Consider the following 19548-nt stretch of genomic DNA (forward strand, 5'->3'; position numbering starts at 1 on the left):
TGTGTCGTTCAATGGCGGTGTTGCGATTGTCCATAACCCAATCCGGTGACGGTGAATGTTGGCCGGGGTGAAAACTCGCACTGTCTTGCGGCGTTCTGGCATCGTCCACTTCTTGAAGGAACCGTCGCAGCATCTCATTTGTCGCCGTGGTGCTCCGAGGGAAAGCCTAATCCTTGGATTAGGCAGTGGCTATGGTGTCGTTCCCTTGCTGAAGGCGCCACCTTGAAGCCCATTGTTCTTCATACACGGCTTCTCCTCTTCGTGGTGGCTCACCCACAGTTGAGGGCCCTGATGACTTCGTAGTAGTGCTTAGTGTTTCATCTGATGTTTGTTGGGGGTGGTGTTGCTGTTTTTCAGCGTCCTTGTATCCAGCCTTGGGTGCGTGTGGTGTGGTGTGTGTGTTTGTATCGTCTGGTTTCAATTTGTTTGGTGATGGTTGCTTTATATGTAAAGCGGAGGCAAATCCTTTTTCATCATCAGGAAACTTCTTCAAAGGTTTTAAAATGGCGAAGATGATCAAAAGGCAAATATGTTGGCACATGAGTTAGCTATAAATTTAGTCTTTTTAACCGTTTTCGATTTCGCACTGCGTAGCGTATGCAGTAATAGATGATTGTAACAATATTTTAATTTGATCGATACATGAGGTGGTGTTTTCAAATTCAAAAAGAAGATGAAGAAAACGCTAGAAGCCGGTAGCAGAACCGTCATTTGGCACACAAAAATCACATGCAAGATCACCCAGAAAGTTGTACTAGTAGTACCTAGCACTGCGTGTTAGATGAAAAAACACAATCAAGATCGCCAAAAAGATCGTCAAGAAGAGATATTACCTGGACTGGCTTAGCGATGGATCCCGGAGAGGGGGGCTTGGAGAGGGCGATGACCTTGAGCTTGTCTGCGGTAGTCTCTGTGGGGTGCTTGCGCTTCTTCGTACCCTGAGCCTCGACGGTTTTGGCCAGAGCCATAGACATCACCTCGGCCGGTGCTCTAGGGTCCATCAAGAAACTGTCAAATAGAAATAAAAGAAAAGAAACCATGATCACAAACCCAAAAGAAGAACAGAGAGGATATTCAAGCGTGGACATTGCATTTTGAATCGGTGATGGTTGCTTTATATGTAAAAGCGGGAAAAAAAATCCTTTTTCATCATCACGAAACTTCTTCAAAGGTTTTAAAATGGTGAAAATAATCAAAAGGCAAATATGGTGGCACATGAGTTAACTATAAGTTTAGTCTTTTTAACTATTCCGATTTCGCACTGCGTAACGTATGCAGTAACAGATGATTGTTATAATATTTTAATTTGATCGATACGTGAGGTGGTGTTTTCAAATTCAAAAAGAAGATGAAGAAAACGCTGGAAGCCGGTAGCAGAACCCGAAGCGGAATGCGCAAACCCGCTGGCAATTCCGGTTGCTCCACCGCGCCACGCAGGCCCCACCTCTTCCCTCTTGCCTTCTGCCCCCGATAACCCAGCGCGACGAAGTGACAACCGAACGACGCAACCGGGCGGCGAAAAAGATAGCGAAAACCCAGCGTAAGGAAGCGAGAAAAAAAAAAGAAGAAGCAAAAAGCGAGCCCCCGATCCCCACCCCCCTGCCCCCAACCACCGCCGGCGATCGCCGCCGCCGCGGATGCGATGCGCCCCCCCTCCTGCGGCCGGGGCGGCACCGTGGGCCGCGCAGGGTGAGAGATCCCCGCGCGTCGGCACTGCCTCGTGCGCCTCCGAGCTCGCCCCCCACGCTCACCACGCCGACCGCCGCAGCTTCGCGGCCATGTGGTTGTTCTGGCGTACCAGGAACCGCTTCTCCATCGAAGAGCTCCGGTGCGTGCCCACCTTTATCGCACCCGGTCTCGCTAGGTATTCGGAGGCCGCCCCCTGCAGATCTGTGCCGCGGTGGTGGTCGGAGTCTAGTTCACGATTCGAGCCGGTTGTGCAAAGTCTCGTCTCTATTCTGTTCGAATCCGATCGCGTTTGTAGAAACCGGAGGGCACTGTGGAGCCAATTGCTTCTCACTTCCGGGCTAATAGATATTCGTTATCAGTTGGTGTTTTACAAGGTTCTCTCGGTACTTTCAGCTTGGTTTAGTGCTATATATCACCGCAAGAGTGATGCTTATAATGGAAAAGCGAGTATACGTACTTGTGTTTGTTTGATGGATGGAGACTCAGGCAGTGGTTAACTTATTAACCAGATGATGCACTGACTGTAGAATGGAGGCTTCATGTCCTTCTATTCCTTGATAACTATAATATAGTGCGCACCAGCTTTAGGATCAGTTTGTGTTTGCTGAATTGTGCTGCACTCAACTTTTCTACTCCCTCCATTCCTAAATATTTGTCTTTTTAGAGATTCCAAATGGACTACCACATATGGATGTATATAGACATATTTTAGAGTGTAGATTCACTCATTTTGCTCCGTATGTAGTCACTTGTTGAAATCTCTAGAAAGAAAAATATTTAGGAACGGAGGGAGTATAATCTGCTAGGAAAAAAAATAGCCACTAAAGTAGAGAAAAGTTGGTTAGCCAAACGGTGAAATGGGCAAAAGCTGGCTGGGCAAAATCCAATTATTCATAATCCAGCAAAAAGCCAAACACAGCCTTAAAAGGTTGTGTTCTTCAATTTTATTCCTTTAGAGTATCAGTGCCTTCATCCAAGTATATCTGCTTGCATTTGCCATTCACCAAGGAATAGGGGAAAAACAAGGAGACTGCATGTAGAACTACTGTGAGTTTGTGTTCTCTTTTCGCACATAACTTTTAGAGACCAGAGGAATTCGTGACAATACAAGATCTTTTCAGTACTATGTGATCTGCATCGGAGGAAACAGATGGATTATTGCATATTAATGATTAGACACATAATGAGTGCATATTTGATTAGCAATTCTAGTCGCTACCCTTGTGTAGAAAGTTCAATCTGTACCAATTTTCTTTTTAATAGCTACACTAGTCTATTAGTACCACATAAAGCCCAGTTTTTGCTGTTTACTAACACAAGACCTTTATTCTAGTGGGAAGAAAGTAAAATCTTATCATAGATGCTTCATACATGTCTTCTTCTTCAAGTATGTCGTTGCAGATTGTATCTATAATTGTACATATACCTTTAAATTTAATATATCTCGTTTATATTTGATACATTTACTGAAAACCAACACCCAGATTTGCATCCTATTTTCCACCAAGTCAAAAGTACTTGCATCTTGATCATGCATTTATGCTTAATGTGAGTGTTGTGTTATTCTTCATTTGTAGGTATTTAACAGATCAGCTACAAAAGATTCATGTTGTTTATGAAGCTAATAAGGTAGGTTGAGCTGTTCATCCTTGTTATTTCCAGGAGTCTTAAGAAATTTCAGTTGATCAAGTTAGCTCTGATGTTTTTCATGTAGGAATTTGTGGTTGAAGCATTGCGATCAATTGCGGAACTTATGATATATGGCGACCAGCACGATCCATTATTTTTTGAGTGAGTGTTAGCCTGTTAGGCAGAGAGCATGTAGTTTCCAATAGTGGAGCTATGCAGTAGAAAGTGGCAGGCCGGTGTTGTAGAAACCTAATCTATTTATTTATATGGTATATCTTTCAGATTTTTCATGGAGAAGCAGATTATGGGTGAATTCGCTCGTATTTTGAGGATTTCTAAGCTGTCCAGAGTGTCACTACAGTTGCTGCAGACAATGAGTATCATGATTCAAAATTTAAGGAATGAGCATTCAATTTGTAAGTTAATCGGTATTGTTATATATATTACAGGTAAAATGCTGCATGGTTGAATAATCTAATCTGCAAGTGTTCATGTTTTGTACAGATTACATTTTCAGCAACGAGCACATTAACTTCTTGATAACTTACTCGTTTGATTTCCAAATTGATGAGATGCTATCGTACTACATATCCTTTTTACGGTTTGTACTCTGTCTTAAATTATTACTTATTATTTTTTGTGATTCCTGGTTATTATTATGTGTCGGCTTACTTTATTCTTGTCTCATGAAGGGCAATAAGTGGAAAGTTGAATAAGAATACAATTTCCTTGCTTGTGACGACAAAAAATGTACACATCTAATACCTTTTACTGCACACATACATATTAGGCAGTGTTGTTTTTCTTTGGCTTATTTTTTGGATCATTAAACTAGATTTATATTCTACTCTGATGTATTGATTTGTGTGTTACGTAGAATATGGCAAATTTGTAGCTGTGAATTGTAAATGGGCCTTCTCAGAAAGAGAAGTCCACATTTCAACCCTGAACTTGTCACTAGGTTTATGATTCAACCTCCAACTTCAAAACCGGTCATCCCACACCTCAAACTTACCACCCAGTTCAGGAAACAACCCTCTCCCCGTTTTTTACTCCCCGGTTTTTACTCACCGGAGCGGTTTTGACCATGTTGACTGCCGAGTCAACACTTCCAATCAGCTCCTTACATGCGGGACCCAACAACAACAACAACAACAACAACAATAAAGCCTTTAGTCCCAAACAAGTTGGGGTAGGCTAGAGGTGAAACCTGTAAAGATCTCGCGACCAACTCATGGCTTTGGCACATGGATAGCAAGCTTCCACGCAGCCCTGTCCATAGCTAGTTCTTTGGTGATACTCCAATCCTTCAGGTCTCTCTTGACGGACTCCTCCCATGTCAAATTCGGTCTACTCCGACCTCTCTTGACATTCTCCGCACGCTTTAGCCGTCCGCTATGCATTGGAGCTTCTGGAGGCCTCCGCTGAATATGCCCAAACCATCTTAGACGATGTTGGACGATGCGGGACCCACCTAAAAAAAAGAAAAAAATCCCTCTGTGGCAGGGTCAAACAACAAGGCATGCGCACCTCGGCGGCGGAACAGAGCGGCTCCGGCGAGTTCTTCCTGACAACAGCTACACCTCTTTCGTACCCGAGCACATGGGTGTGCCTGGAGTACAACGATGGGTAAGAGGACCGTTTATTCCTTCCCGGTGGACTGCCGGTGGCGATGAAAGAGGAATTCAGTCACAACTTCATCCTACATAAAATTGATGACCACAGCCGTGTTGCCATGACCAGGCCATGACCAGATGAGGACATGGCTAGAAAGAATTGAAGAATGGGGCAAGGGAAGGCTCGACATGACCGCATGATTGACGATAGCTGATTCAGTCGGCCGCGTGGACGACGACTCCTGTGGCTTGATTCGTTCAGGGGAGAGAAGTTGATTGTGTCGGCATAGTCACTCGCGAGGAGCGACACGCGGAAGTGACGACGCAAACGCCCTGTGGAGTTTGGACCCAGAGGCATATCGCGGTGGGGAGGAAGGATCGGGAGGGTCAGGTCATCATTGGTGACCACTGACCAGGGTCACTGTTCCAGGTCAAAGCGCTTAGGTGGATGGACACCATGTCCAGGTTCACCGACACACCCTTGGCCAGCTCAAAGCCTCAAACCCGTCGATGCTGAAGTCCTGCGCAGCGAGTACCGCGGAAGCTAGCTTCGATAGTGGCTGCAGGAGGTAATAACTCCGCCCATGACTAGTAACCGATGCTGGACCTGCTCATGCGGCGAAAACTCATCGTGCCCCCTGCTGTTCAAGCAGGTCACGTGCCTTTGGTGGCGTGGTGTTCGCCAAGCGCTGCACCACTCGGTCGTCGATGTGCGCGGCTCCACACACTTCTTTGAGATGTGGGCGAGCAGCTCCTGTTGGGCCGGAGCATCGACACGTGCACGTTCCATGATGTGGTGGCAGTGTGCCGCGCCCCCACGCTGCTTGCCGCGGTTGAGACACAACTCTGCTTCACTTTATGGCTGAGAAGTATCACGGTTGCCACACGGCGGCCGGAGTCGGGTGTGGCTAGAGCGGCCGGCACAACAGGGGCAGCGTGGGGGCGAGTGAGACAGAAACATTCCACTTTTGTTGTTTATTAGTCCTCCAATCCCTAGGCTTAGTTAGCAGCGGCTGCTGAGTTGGCAGTGCCCCGTCAGCATTGACTGCGGTCAAAACTGGTTGACCAACCCAAAACCAAGACTAGGGCTGAGTTCCGAACCTTGAGGTTAGTTGGGGGTGTATTCCGACTGGTTTCAAAGTTCAGGGTTGTAAATTAAACCGTGGGGTTAGTTCAGGGTTGAAATGTGGACTTCTGTCCTTCTCAGATCGAATGCTGGCCCCATCACACTGGATTGTGATTCTTTTTTCAAGAAAAAACATCAAACTTTGAGGTCTCGATGCATTGATAGAATTGGAGAAACAGCCAGCTTATTCAAGCCCAGGGATGGGAAAGCCAACACGCACTCTAATGACTAATCTAGAAGCCAACGGTTGGTAGAAGCCTTAGCCTGACGTGCATGCTACCTGCCCAAGATTGCTCTTAAGCGTGTACAGTGGAAGTACATCTATCACGGCCAAATGTAGTAAGCTGTCATTTTGGATCATCAACAAGGGAGACCCTTGCAGTGGGTGGTCCGTAAGGATTGTGGAGGATCACTGGCACAAAAAGTCGTCACAGATCATGGATGACCACCACTTCAAAATGTCCAACTGGCGGGAGGTTGAACTTTGACCAGAGCCAGGAGAGGACTCATGTTCCAACCAGAAGTTATTGCACAATTTCCAAAGCCTGGTTTGTCATACCCCACTAGTGTCATAGTGTGGAGGCCCTTGTGGCCAATGTGCAATTTTATGGCGAGACTAGTCCCACATGTAGAGTTTGATAGGTTTGGTTGTGCTCGGAACACAGCACCCCCAGGTTAAACCTTTTACACAAAGCAATAATGAAAGTGCAAGTGGGGTCCTATGCATATATGAGACCATTGCAATGTATTAAGTGAATCTGGGACAGGGTGTATTACAGGGGTGATATCAGAGCATCATCCGTCCCTCGCTGTGTGGGCTCATGATGGGTACACGGTACAAGATGCTGAGGACTGAGGGTTTGTTTTGGTCGTCTGCTGGCGTGGGCATCGGCCCTTAGGGGTGAGTGGAATAACCAATCCATTAGTGTGGCAGCCCAAGATGGGATTAGTCCCACGTGGATATGTTAGATTGCTTTGGTTTTTCATACCTACTTCCAAACGTACCACTTCCGGATTAACACTTTACACAAAATGAGGATAAGGAAGTGTAAGTGGGGTGTTATGCATACCTGGTCCCACCCTAATCTGTGGGATGTGAATTAAGCATATTATAGGGTTAGGGTGTTACATGGTCGCAGGACAAGCTTGTTGATACATGGGGAAAGCGAGCCATTCGGCCGTCCAATAATCCTATTGGCCATCTGGAGAATTGAACTCCATTGGGTGCCCAAGATTTGTAGTTGACTGCAAAGAGCCGTGCTGGATCACTTCGTTTAACATACTGCCATATCTGGATTTTTCCGAGTCTGGCCCACCGCTAGACCAGAGTCACCTGTGAGCTGGACATGGTGAACTGGCCCCAAGAGTTTGCTACTGCACCCATGATGCCTTGAATGTCTGATACACACGATCGCACATCAAGCGCCTTCAATGTTTGATACACAAGATCGCACATCAAGGGCCTTAGCCTGTGTGGGACGCTTCATCTTCCTTTTGGCACGATATTGAAGATCCAAGTTGACATGGCATTGAGGCCAGGAATCTTATTATGCATACACATTTCATTAATTGCAATGCTGTAAGCATTTCCAAGTTATATGCTATTTCTGGAGATACTAAATTATTTGGATTGCTGTTTATTACTAATTATTATTTTTGTGTAAGGAAGTTTGTATTAGCTGAGCCTGTCAGGTTCAATATGTGAATCTCAAATTCCTTCTTTACTAATCTTCTCTATATTATTATTATGCAGGATGAGGTCATCTCATTTCCTCTCTATGTTGAGGCCTTAAAGTTTGCTTTTCATGAGGATAGCATGATCCGTGTTGCTATACGTACCTTGACACTTAATGTCTATCATGGTAAGTTGCTAAGGCCTCGATGACATTATAGGTCAGCTATTCATGCACTAACTTGTATTTTTAATGTTGCTTATAACACAATTCTTCTTGCTTTCAGTTGGAGATGAATCTGTTAACAGATTTGTTTCGCGTGTGCCACTGTCAGATTATTTCTCTGACATGGTCAAACATTTTCAGAAGCAATGCATCGACTTGGATAAGTTGGTCGTGCGTTCTGCACGGTAAGCTTGTGAATATAAACAGGCCACAGAAGTGTCAACTTTTGAAAAGCAATTCTCATGCCTTCTGTCTATATTCTAATCTGTAGGAATGCAGAACCTGTGCTAATGGCCTCCATTGAAGATGCAATTGTGCAAATTGAAGATGCCCTGTATTATTTCAGTGATGTTATGTCTTCTGGCATCCCTGATCTAGGAAATTTTATCACTGAAAATATTCTGCAACTTTTGGTATTCCGGATTGTACTCCCATCATTGCAAAGGCAGCGCACTGTACGTACAGTGAGAAACATTACATTATATATTTTTGATACCTAGGCTTGTCTTTTGTAATTTCTCATGTTCCCTTTTTTTTTCTTCCCTAGGATTTATGGATAAGTGTGAGTACTTCCATGTATTTGCTTTGCTGCATACTTCACATTTTTAAGGACAAAGATATGGCAAGCACTGTTGCTGCTGCTCTTTTCCATCAGCCTGATTGCCCTGATAGGAAACAAGGAACACCTAATGGTTGTACCTCTGAGCATGATCATGGCATATCTGAGAACCAGGTCAGCAACACCTCTGCGGAAGATCAATCGAAAGCAGACAAGCCAACGTCTTCGTCTTCTGCACATTTGCAGTGTTTGCCTGATCATCCATCAGCAAGTGATTTCTGCCAAGGCAACACACTGAGGTATGCTGCTGCTGTGTATGAGAATTATTACACAAACTCCTTGATTTCGGTTCTTATTAGGATGGATGTAATATTTGCTATTTTCCCTTGATATAGTTATCATATAATATCTCTGAAGCTGTCATTGCTTGTTTATGCCATCGGGGTTAGCGAAAGAAAATTAGTTTGTCTAATGTTTGTTCTTTTTAGGGAGTCTCTTTTGAGGCGTAAAAGACATTCTAAGAAAACTGTTAGCATAATAATAATTTTCACAAGTACCTACCTAACCACCCTTTGCTAGTACTAAGAGTGGTAATTGATAGTGTTAATGTGTCATTTGATGTTGTTTCACGCGGTTAGGCTTTGAGCCCTTCACTGTTGAATTGGTAGTTCTAATCCCTAAGTTTGTACTCCCAGGTGGCAAGAATCCCTAAAAATACTGCCTGGTCAAGTTGGGTAAGAGTCCTAAGACTGGGGCTAGCACACTCCTCTTCTAGCACGCCTTAGCAGCATGGCTCTAAGGCTTAGTTGAAACTATTGATTCTTCATTGATTGATAGAACGATTACACTGTAGCTCCTTTTAGTAGGATGACAAACTTGATCCAGAAGCTGAAACTTAACTCAAACATGACAGAATCACAGCTCTGTCTTTGCTAGTTTGATTGCTCCCAATAAGTGATGTTTTCGACATGACACGGTCTCCACTCTCCAGAATGCACTTCTTGTAATCAATTTACTGTTCTGCGCTATATGTGTTTGTAGAAATAAAACCTAATAAAATTAGTACAACATTATGGAAGTATTACGCAGACAAATCTACTCCTATGTTCTTAGTATGAGTATGACCAATGTGTGTGTGTGTGTGTGCATAATATTCACAAATATGTTGTTCGCAAAGTTATAGTTTGACTACATGCATTTCGTGATGTCGCCTTTTTTTGTATTGGAAGTAGTATTATCGTAGATGTTGACAATCCATAGCTTTGCCGTACCTTTTGGTTGTTGATATTAGCGTAGAGATGCACATTTTTGTTGTTGTTATACTTCTAAAGCTGCTTACTTGTTTAATGTTGAAGTAATCCTTAAGAAATTGCACATTTGAGATCATTGTATATGAGTGTATTTCGTTATTTTCAGGGAACACTTGCTATCATATATCACAGGTGGGGATGGTTCCCAAGCTTTGGGTTCTTTGTGCTTATTTGCTACATTATTGCAGACAAAAGGTGTCTTTAACATACTCTCATCTGATTATTGTTATCATTGTGGCTTTCCCAGAAATATAACCATTCATCATACATATTGGCTTTTCAGAACTTGATGAATCAATGTTAGATGCACTTGGAATTTTGCCTCAAAGAAAGCAGCATAAGAAGCTTCTATTAGTGAGTATTATTTATTTCCATTTGCTGTCTGTTTTGGGAAATGTAATTAGGTTGATTCCTCTGATGTGGTCTTGCATCCCGATTGCATCAATATTTTCTGCAACATTAGGACACTGCTGCTGTGTGCACACCCAGAATTCCTAAATTATTGTTTCTAGATGTCCATGTATAGCAGTAATCATATGTATAAACTTAATAAGGCACCTGTGGATGACTGAAGACTGCTTTATGCTTATTTACTTGGATTTCGGAAATTCGAGATGACATGTATTTAGGAAAAACAAATTGATGCTAGAATGGCATGTATTTGAACAGAGGAGTACAAAATATTACAACTCTTGGCACGAGAATTCAAATGTGTCACCAGCCAGAGTTACCCTCATTAAGTTGGCTTGGCACACGAGAAACGATCCATTATGCACTTATTCTTGCATTTAAATGATGGGCACTGGATGGAGAGAGCAGCAACAGTTGTTACCAAACCACTAACAAGGCACTGAATGACTTAACGCCTGAAACAAAATAAGTCTAGAATAGCTGATAATTTGAAGTAGAGTAGCACTGCAGATTAGGGAAGCTTAAATTCTTTGCATCGATTCAAACCTTAGTACTCTAGTTAACCTGTAGTGGTGTAGCTGGCAAAGTGTTGTTGCCTCTTATGCTGTATCTGCTGTATAATAGAGGCAGTGCTGTAGCAGCCACCGACCAGATGTAGTAGTGGTAGTTTCTTTCGTAGTCCACTTGGTGCATATTCTGGCCATAGTCAATTTGGATATTTTACTTAAAGACTTGGTTTAAGTCATCTGTTACCTCACAGCCTCCCCTTATTTAAATTTTTTCCTGTTAAGTGTGCTGTTATTGGACAGATCACATGTTGGATCGTATTTCATAACTTCGTTACAGTGCTGCATTTTAATTCAATTTTCTGACACTTGCACTCACTACCTGTAGCAAGCTTTGGTTGGTGAAGATACAGCTGAAAGGCAGCTATTTTCATCAAGTAGTGGTGTTGCAGATGATAGCATCTGCAGTGATTTTGATATTTATATAAGGAAGCTTCAGGTATACATTTTCTAGACCTACTGCAATCTGTTACTTAGCCAGCATTTTTCTGATTGACTTTCTGGTGCGCAATCAGGTTACCACACTTTCCTGTAATAACATGTAACCTTTGGCTTGTTAAACGACCAAAAATATGTTCTTGTCTCTCATGTAAGGTGGAGTGGTCAATGGAATTAACTTAACGTTTGCAATTGGAATTTCACACACGGTGTTATGAGAAACAAATTAGAGAAATTTGTCTTATGGGCACGGGTGAACCTTGGTAGCCAAGAAAGTCAAGGCATATCGAATTATCGATAGGAAGATACCAATATTTTGGGATTCTGTGTGCCTTCTAGTTCCAGTATGGGGCCTTGCATGTAACAGCAGGGACGAGACCCTCAGTACGCATGGTGGTTAGCCTTGTCATCCCTTCGCTCAAGCCCTAATTCTGATACCATCTCGTCCCACCTCATTTTTGTATCTGATCCTTCACTACCAATGCTGGGCATTTTTAATGGAAAGGTGCATATTACTCACCGTTTTCATCTTGTCAGGATAACCCCTCAAACTTTTTTTGGTCTCATACTGTCTCCAAGTATCAACACCGGATTACTTCTCCCTTGACTCTTTTTTCCTCACGTGGTCTCCACGTCACCTTGGTCTTAGCACGTTGTCAGTGCCTCATTGTCATGTGATGGCTCATCGCTGTCTTCTTCATCTCTTCCCCTCCTCTTTGTGCTATGGCAGTGGCCAGCTGCTACACAGGTTGCTTGTATCCTCCCTCCTCTCACCCACCCTTCCTCAGTTTCACTCACATTGGTGTGGCCTCCAGTAGAGAAGTGGTCAACCTTCTCGGAGTACACTGCCATGCTCAGCATCTTTGAGGCACCATCCCTCTGCTGCTGGCCTGCTGCTCAAGAGAACTGAGTGGTCGAGCAAGCGCACACCCGGACGGTGGTTGAAGAGAGGAGGGATACGGAAAGACAGATCTATTATGCTTGGGGCAACCATCGCCCCTCATCTTACCTCCTCAGGCCCTGACCATCTGCATATATGCTAAATGTGCACACACACCATCCCGAGCTGCCTATTTGCGCAAGATACAGGAAAGCAAGGAGTCAGGTGTGGATGGGCATGTACTTGAGGTTGTCGGGAGCAAGGCGAGACGGTGGTGCTCATCTTCACCTGCTACTCTGCTCCAGCTCCTACATGTGCTTGATTCCAAGAACAGAAGAAGTTCAAGATATCCCACTGTGTCACGACCTGCCCATTGCAGCCGCCACTCAAGAAACAATCAAATTTGGGGCATGCAAGAAGAGGAAGATATTGCAAGAGCAGGGACATGCAGATGCAGTCAGGGGGAAGGGAAAGGGGGAGGCTGGCGACCTGGGCACCCTGGACCAGGGGAGCCACAATTGAGTGAGCTGCTGGGGGAGGAGCAGATGCAGCTTGGAGCTGAGAGAGATGGAATGATGATTTGAGGAAAACCACTATTGAACAGGAAAATTCAAGATACCCCCCTGTGTTACCATCCGCCCATTGCAGCCGCCACTCAAGAAACAGTCAAATTTGGGGCACACAAGAGGGAGAGATTGCAAGAGGGTGTGCAGATGCAGTTCGGGGGGAAGGGAAAGGTGAGGCTGGCGACCTGGGCACCCTGGACGAGGGGAACCACAATTGTGCATTCGTGCGAGCAGAAAGGCTACCGCTTTTCTTATAGTTACAAGCTCCCTTACATTCACTGATCTACCTGCCGAAGAAATGTGTGGGCTTGTGTCGTACAATAGAATCAGCAAGATTGTTGTGACAATCTGTCCTTAGATACAGTATCCAGGAACATTATTAATATGTTTTTATCAATGTAGTTACTCAGAGTGATAATCCTTAGTTCCTGTCATATTCCGTGTATTCTTTTAATTGCCTAGCTATTCTAGTCATGTCTATGGTGAGTATTTTACGAACTAAACATTTTTTGGTCCTCTTTCCAGAGTAATTATGGGTTACAGTGTCATCATCCACGTCAATTGACTTCTAAAGTTCACAGATATCAGGTTTATTTGTTGAGCCTTGTGCACATATTCAGTTCTTTAGCTGTGAAGTATACTTTTAATTATAGATCTTTATTATTTCTGTGCTGGTTTTGCTTGTGCCCCACCTGATAATTGAAAAGAAAACCAATCCAACCTGATCCATTTAACTCCCTCAGTGTCCTAGTACATGTTTCACCTGGGAATTCCAAAACCGGTTGCTGTTTTAGAGGTGGTGGCTTTATGTCCACAGCACGGAGTAGACACGACGCACATCGGTGTGGAGTAAACAAGCTCCCTGATGTAAAATGGACTTGCTACTTGATTCAACTGGTTTTGTATCAGTGCATGAACTAGTCTGGGTACTGTTGGTGCACATTTTACTGCTTTAGACTCACAATCTGATACAACATGTGTTCTTATGATTGTTGCATCTTTCAATCTACCATGCTAGTCTCCTTGACATGATTAATGATTTATTATGACTGGTTGCTCACATTCAGATCTATATTTTGTAGTTGAAGGTTGATGTTATGCTTTTTCATGTGGATGCTTACTCTGTTATGTTCATGTGTGCATTGATTGTTTTGTAGGTGCTCGATGCATTAGTCACCCTTTTCAGCAGGGCTAATATACCAGCAGATGTTCGCGTAGTTGGTGGCTGGCTTTTTAGGCAACTGCTGCCCCATGGAGAGGACGAGTTTACTGCTTTTCATCTAAAATTACTAAAGGTACACACATACCGCCTCATTATTCCTATGATACTACACCATGATTGACATATAGTAGTTTACATACCTTAAGGGTGTTAAAGGTGAGGGACTGATGCAGTACTGCTATAAGTTTGGTTCTGACAACATAATGTTTTATACGAGATATTGAGATCCAGTATCAAGTTTGTTTTAACAAAAAAGGTGAAGGGAAAGAGTGAGTCCAGTTCTTTTTGTTAGCTGTCAAGTGGTACTGTGAGAATATGTTTCTTGGAATCACTTAAATTCCCCAACTGAGTATAATTCTGCATGGTTTTAACGGTTCTCACTCCATTTCCGGAACTTAGCAGTTATGCTTGTTTCTGGTCCTGGCTCTGGAGCAGAACAATCTCGCTTGCAAGAAAAGTGGGTACTTTGAGAGAGTTAGATCATCCCTTTGCCTTCCCATACAAATCTGTAATAACTCCCTAAAGATTCTTTTTTAGGGAGTCGACACTGTCTATCCCTCCCTTAAACGTTTAATAAATTTTAGGAGTTAAGTTTGGGGAGGAGCAAATTCTGCCTATATTTGACCAGAATTTGCTCCCTCCTTATCCTCTCCCTATCGCATCAAAAAGTGGCAGGAGGAAGTTTCCTTACCAACGTCACCTCCCGCCACCGCCAAAGTCGACGCCGGCGACCTCTCTGGCCGCGCCGCCCCCGCCACACATTCCTTGAACCGAGCCAGAACTCATGGCCATCCTCGCCGTGCCAGAAGAGCTCCCCGCCGCTGCGCCCGACCACCGCCACCTCCCGTGCCACGGCACACCCCTCCCCTAAGGCTTCGAGCCACCTCCCGTGCCGGCCGTCGCCGCCACTCGAGCCGAGCAGTGGCTCGAGCTTCGGTAAGGCTGGGAATCAGGCTGTGGCACCTCTCTGCCTCCCCACGCCCCCTATCAGGCCAGCATGACCTCTGGCTGCTGAGTCCGCTTGCTCTCCGGGCACGTAGCTTCCCAAAGAGCAGCTCTGCCAGGCGGCGACAGTCTCTGTCAATGGTTCCGCACGCATCGTCGGCTATATGCGTGGGAGCGCGGGGTGATTGGCCTGGACAGGATCAGGATCATATGCGTGCGTGGCAAAGGGGAAACCGCTTTGGCAGCAACAAGCGCGTGAGGTTTACTTGTAACCATCTTCGATGATCCCCCCACCGCCCCCCTCCCCCTCCCCCCCTCCCTGGTCTTTTCTGAGGTGTTCGACCAAATGGCAAGAAACATTTACCCCTTTTCTTTTCTCCCTTTTCTGTAATAATGTGGAAATATATTTGAAATGGTTCTTTTTGTGTGCAAATGAAGGCATGAATTAGCAAAATAATTTTTCGAGGGAGTTCTGTTTAGGGGAAGGACTAGGCGCACAGAAATTTAACTCAAATTTTTAGGAGTTAAGATTAGGGAGGTGGTATAGGGAGTTAAATTTTAGGGGAAGGGCTAGAGATGCTTCTAGGATCAACCTCAGAGCAAATAGCTGACAAACAGACCGTATGGCCACCTCTTCGTTGGAGCTGCAGGAGATCCGACCCCGGTTTAGTGTACTATTTTTAAAGGATTATCACTTACTCAACAGTCAGCAAAATTCTGCAGCACAGATGGGCGTCGCACTACCTGGGAAGGAGCTGAAATCAAATGTTGTGTTTTGAGATTACCTCTCTGCTGGCTCAAAATAAATAGCATTTTGAACTGTGATCTCCGCCCTCTCCTGCTCTCCCAAAATGTTCTAGTTCGCTAGTTGCTGTATGGGGCTTGACCTGCCAGCAGTCCTAGCTTCTGAGCTGCTCCTAAAGTTACGTTTGTGGTAGTGACCCGATTTTAAGTTCTAATGCAGCTAAATTATGGAGAAGTACTTCCTTGCTCTGTGCAAGTATATTATGTAGTTATTTCCACTATTGCCTATCTATCGAAGGACAATTGAAATTCATCCTGGGTATAGCTTTAGCTTATGTCTTCCTGCGATATGGTTGAATTTGCAGTCTTTCATGCACAATGTCATTGCTGAAAACTTTGATATATTTGAATTACGCAGGTCAGATGTGATATGTGAGATGCTTTTGTTTGTGTCATGTAGGATTCACACAAGGATTGCAGTGAAAAGCTGCTGGAAGAATCTGGAGGATGCTGGTGTGACTTGCTTCTTCCTATCGTTAGAGAAGCTTGGAAAAATTGCAAGAAAGGTAGATTTCAGTTTGGAGCGGAAGTCCTGTGTTTTTATGTGTGGTGCAAATGAAAATCCGTCCTAATATTCTTTGTTTTTCTTTGGAGTTAGCAATTGAGGCATCTTCACCACCCAAAGGATCCAAGTCTATTATTTCACCTTTGGAGCCGTCTTTATTTGGAGGTCAGGACTCAATACCACACTAAATGAAAGTATATCTTACAAGTATCCTGTCACTATCGCGGAGAAGTATCTTACAAGTATCCTTCTTGGCTTGCTGTACTGATCTATAAACATTGTATTCCAGGTGATTCTTCTATCGCTATCGCGGAGAGAATCTATGAGATGGTTAAGGTATTGGCTTGATCTTTTTCATTCGCTGGCTTTGACATATTTATTTTTCTAATTGGTTCAGTCCCAGCCAAGAAGTTTGTTTGGTTGATTTCTGTTTTATTTATTATTCTCAACGTCAACAGAATAAGCACATGACGCAGAAGTACCTATGTTTTGATTGAAATATCCAATGTGCAACTCAACCAGCATTTAAGAAACGCGTCCAGATCAAAAGGCTTAAGGATATCCACAATCCTTTTCCTGATAGTTGTACTGGACTTTTAACAATGCACAGTTAACTTAATATTGCGCTGTGCTGCAGTATTAGGAGGTGTTTGGCTAGAGAAATGGTAACGTAAACGTAAACGTAATCAGATCACGGCGTTTTAGGAGGTGTAATGAATTCTTTCCAAGTTTGTTTGGTTCGCTCACGTAAAGGAATTGATCCCGCTTGCCGACCATGATCCTCTCCATCAGCGACCTGCTCTTGCTAGGCCCCGGCCGTCTAGGATCTCAAGCGCCGCCGTCCATCCTCGAAATCAGCACCGCCGGTTGCTCAGATCTTAAGCGCCGTCGGCCCTTCGGATCATGCGCGCGGCGGCCGTCCTCCGATCTCAAGCGCCGCCAGCCGGCCCCGGTCTCGCGCGCCGTCGGCCATCGCCGGTCTCGTGCGCCGCCGGCCGCCGCCGGTCTCGCAAGCCCCCGAGCATGCGCGTCTTTGCCTCTCTATTCTAGACCGAGAGAATAACTGCTGCTACAAAATCGGGGGGTACCCGATACCGGAGGGGTGTGGGCGGAATCAGATTTGAACAGCAGTGTAATCTGATTACACGGGACCTCATTACGCTTAACTCGAACCAAACAGAAAATAACGTTTTCAGTTCCCGCTGTTATCAGGTTACGTTACCAAACGATCGAACCAAACACCTCCTTAATGTATTATTATACTTGTGAACAATGAGTGTGTACAGGTTCACCAGCTTGCTGGTCTAATGGCGCCATGAGGGTCAACTGTGGTTCAAACTGCATGTATTTTAATATTGAATCATGTGAATTTAAAATCTTATGCATTGTTGGTAGGTTGATATTTGAGGATACTGCCTGTTTTGTCTCTGTTACCAGCTAGCCCAGTGAAGTTAACTTTTTCAGTTCCTCGTATGTTTGCTGAAATGTGTGATGATAATTTTTACAGGGTTTTGTGCTACAGCATCAAGTTATACTCTTCTGCCTTGGAGAAACTTTCACTGATCAGCTGCCTATTTACTCTCCAGTCGATCTGCCTGTAAATAAGCGAGCAACTGCAGCAGGCTTCGATGGTTCAGTGCCCAAGCCTGGGCTTGAAGTCAACTTAGGTCTGAGTTTCCTTGAAGTTCTTACGTTGGCATCATAGAGATTGAAGTTCCTTAATTCCTCTCTATGTTTGTGATTTAAATGTTCGTCTTGCTGTTCTTACAGTTGATGCAATTCCTTGCCGGATAGCATTTGAAAGGGGCAAAGAACGTCACTTCAGCTTTTTAGCTCTATCTAATGGAACTTCTGGGTGGATTCTCCTTTTAGAAGAATTACCACAACAACGTGGAATTGTTCGTGTCACTGCCCCCTTGGCTGGATCTGATGTATGTATCATGCATTTATCGTGACATTGAATATCTTTGTTCAGTTGCTCTTTCAAAGCCATATATATATTCTTTGTAGCATTAAGACATTTTTTTATGAATAATGCATCTGATGAAGAAAATTGTGGCATTATTATTTCAGCCAAGAATAGATGAAAAGCATGTGAAGTGGTTGCATTTAAATATTCGTCCTTCAACTGTTCCTTTTCTTGATCCGGAAAAATTCAAAGGCAAGACAAAGAAGTATCTTGTTGATGGGAGATGGACCCTTGCCTTCAGAGATGAGCAATCTTGCAAGGCAGCAGAGGCCATGGTTATTGAAGAGATGAAGCTCCAGCAAGATGCCGTCAGGGAACAGTTGAAGGAATTGCTTGAACTTAACATGCCTGAGAATGGATTGCAGCATCCTCAGCTTTCCCAGGAAACCTCTTCTGATGACGGTTCATGACCGGTTAAAGTTTCTTGTGCAGTGTTGAACTTCTAAGAAATGGCGACAGGAAGTCCTCCATGTTGGCGAGTAGGTCGCCATGCTCTGTATATTACATCGGCAGATTAGATATCTTGTTTACACACACACACTGTAGAGTTTCAACCCTTTTGAGGTAAGTTAGGTCTATAGGATTCTTTGTACAATAGTCTGTATCTGCCCTTTGTCCCTTGTAATGTTATATACATATCGCAGTCCATTCTTTGATAAGCTTCAGGGCAGAGTTGGGCGGTCAGTGTACACTAATTGTTTGAAGAGGCCGGCCTGCAAACAATAAGATCTCTTGTCAAGTGTACACTAGCTGTTTAAAGAGGCTTGCAAACAATCAGATCTGTTGTCAAGTGTACACTAGCTGTTTAAAGAGGCCTGCAAACATTCATATCTGTTGTTAAAGCGAGCACTGCCAATAATAATAATGTTGGAACCCTTTCATGATTTTTCTTGTATCAACTGAACTGTTAATGAACTATACTATGTTCCTCTCCACTTAAAATATGGAACATGTATTCTGGCAATTCACTTTCTGGTGACTGTTAACTTCGACAAAACAGGATGTTTGTCTGATGGTTGTTGCAACGGAAATTGCTCACTGTTGAGCTGACACTTTTTTTGGTAAGGTTTTATGTGCGAGACATACTACTCTGCTGTTGTTTTATTCTATATATGTGGGAATGAAATGATTGATGTGACAATAAACATATCTACTGTAGTTCGCAGTACAAGAAACTGTTGCGTGGAGTTATGTACTTATTGAAAATCTTCCCATCATATTTTTAATCAAAGCACATATTTGACTAGTAAAGTGTTAATGCATGTCATAAAAAATAATATTGTTGGATTTGTATTTGAATGTATTTTTAATGATTTTTTTACATATAACATATTCAGTTAAAATTGTGATCAAAGTATGACCTAAAATAGCAGTGGGATAGTATAGCAAGGAGGCACTCTATCTGTCCCGTATTA

General features: G+C 43.8%; 1 protein-coding gene across 1 annotated transcript; it reads left to right on the forward strand.

Annotated features, from left to right (window-relative positions):
* The first annotated feature begins 1563 nt into the window (after positions 1–1563).
* Positions 1564–19017, forward strand: LOC123053027 (protein TRANSPARENT TESTA 9). The gene is made up of 21 exons (XM_044476404.1): positions 1564–1828; positions 3267–3318; positions 3404–3480; positions 3601–3734; positions 3823–3919; positions 4011–4068; positions 7814–7922; positions 8020–8143; positions 8230–8413; positions 8506–8816; positions 9934–10022; positions 10111–10181; positions 11133–11243; positions 13214–13276; positions 13846–13983; positions 16060–16165; positions 16258–16329; positions 16454–16500; positions 17672–17831; positions 17935–18095; positions 18238–19017. Exons 1-21 carry the CDS (start codon positions 1638–1640, stop codon positions 18541–18543), a joined length of 2661 nt encoding a protein of 886 aa, XP_044332339.1. The 5' UTR covers positions 1564–1637; the 3' UTR covers positions 18544–19017.
* Positions 19018–19548: the final 531 nt, after the last annotated feature.

Source organism: Triticum aestivum, chromosome 2D (assembly GCF_018294505.1).
Source record: "Triticum aestivum cultivar Chinese Spring chromosome 2D, IWGSC CS RefSeq v2.1, whole genome shotgun sequence".
Classification (NCBI taxonomy): domain Eukaryota; kingdom Viridiplantae; phylum Streptophyta; class Magnoliopsida; order Poales; family Poaceae; genus Triticum; species Triticum aestivum.

Coding starts and splice junctions, on each gene's coding strand:
- LOC123053027 (XM_044476404.1), top strand. CDS start 1,638: ATGCGATGCGCCCCCCCTCCTGCGGCCGGGGCGGCACCGTGGGCCGCG. Junction 4,069..7,813: donor TGCTTGTGACGACAAAAAAT/GTACACATCTAA, acceptor ATTATTATGCAG/GATGAGGTCATCTCATTTCC. Junction 8,817..9,933: donor TGCCAAGGCAACACACTGAG/GTATGCTGCTGC, acceptor CGTTATTTTCAG/GGAACACTTGCTATCATATA.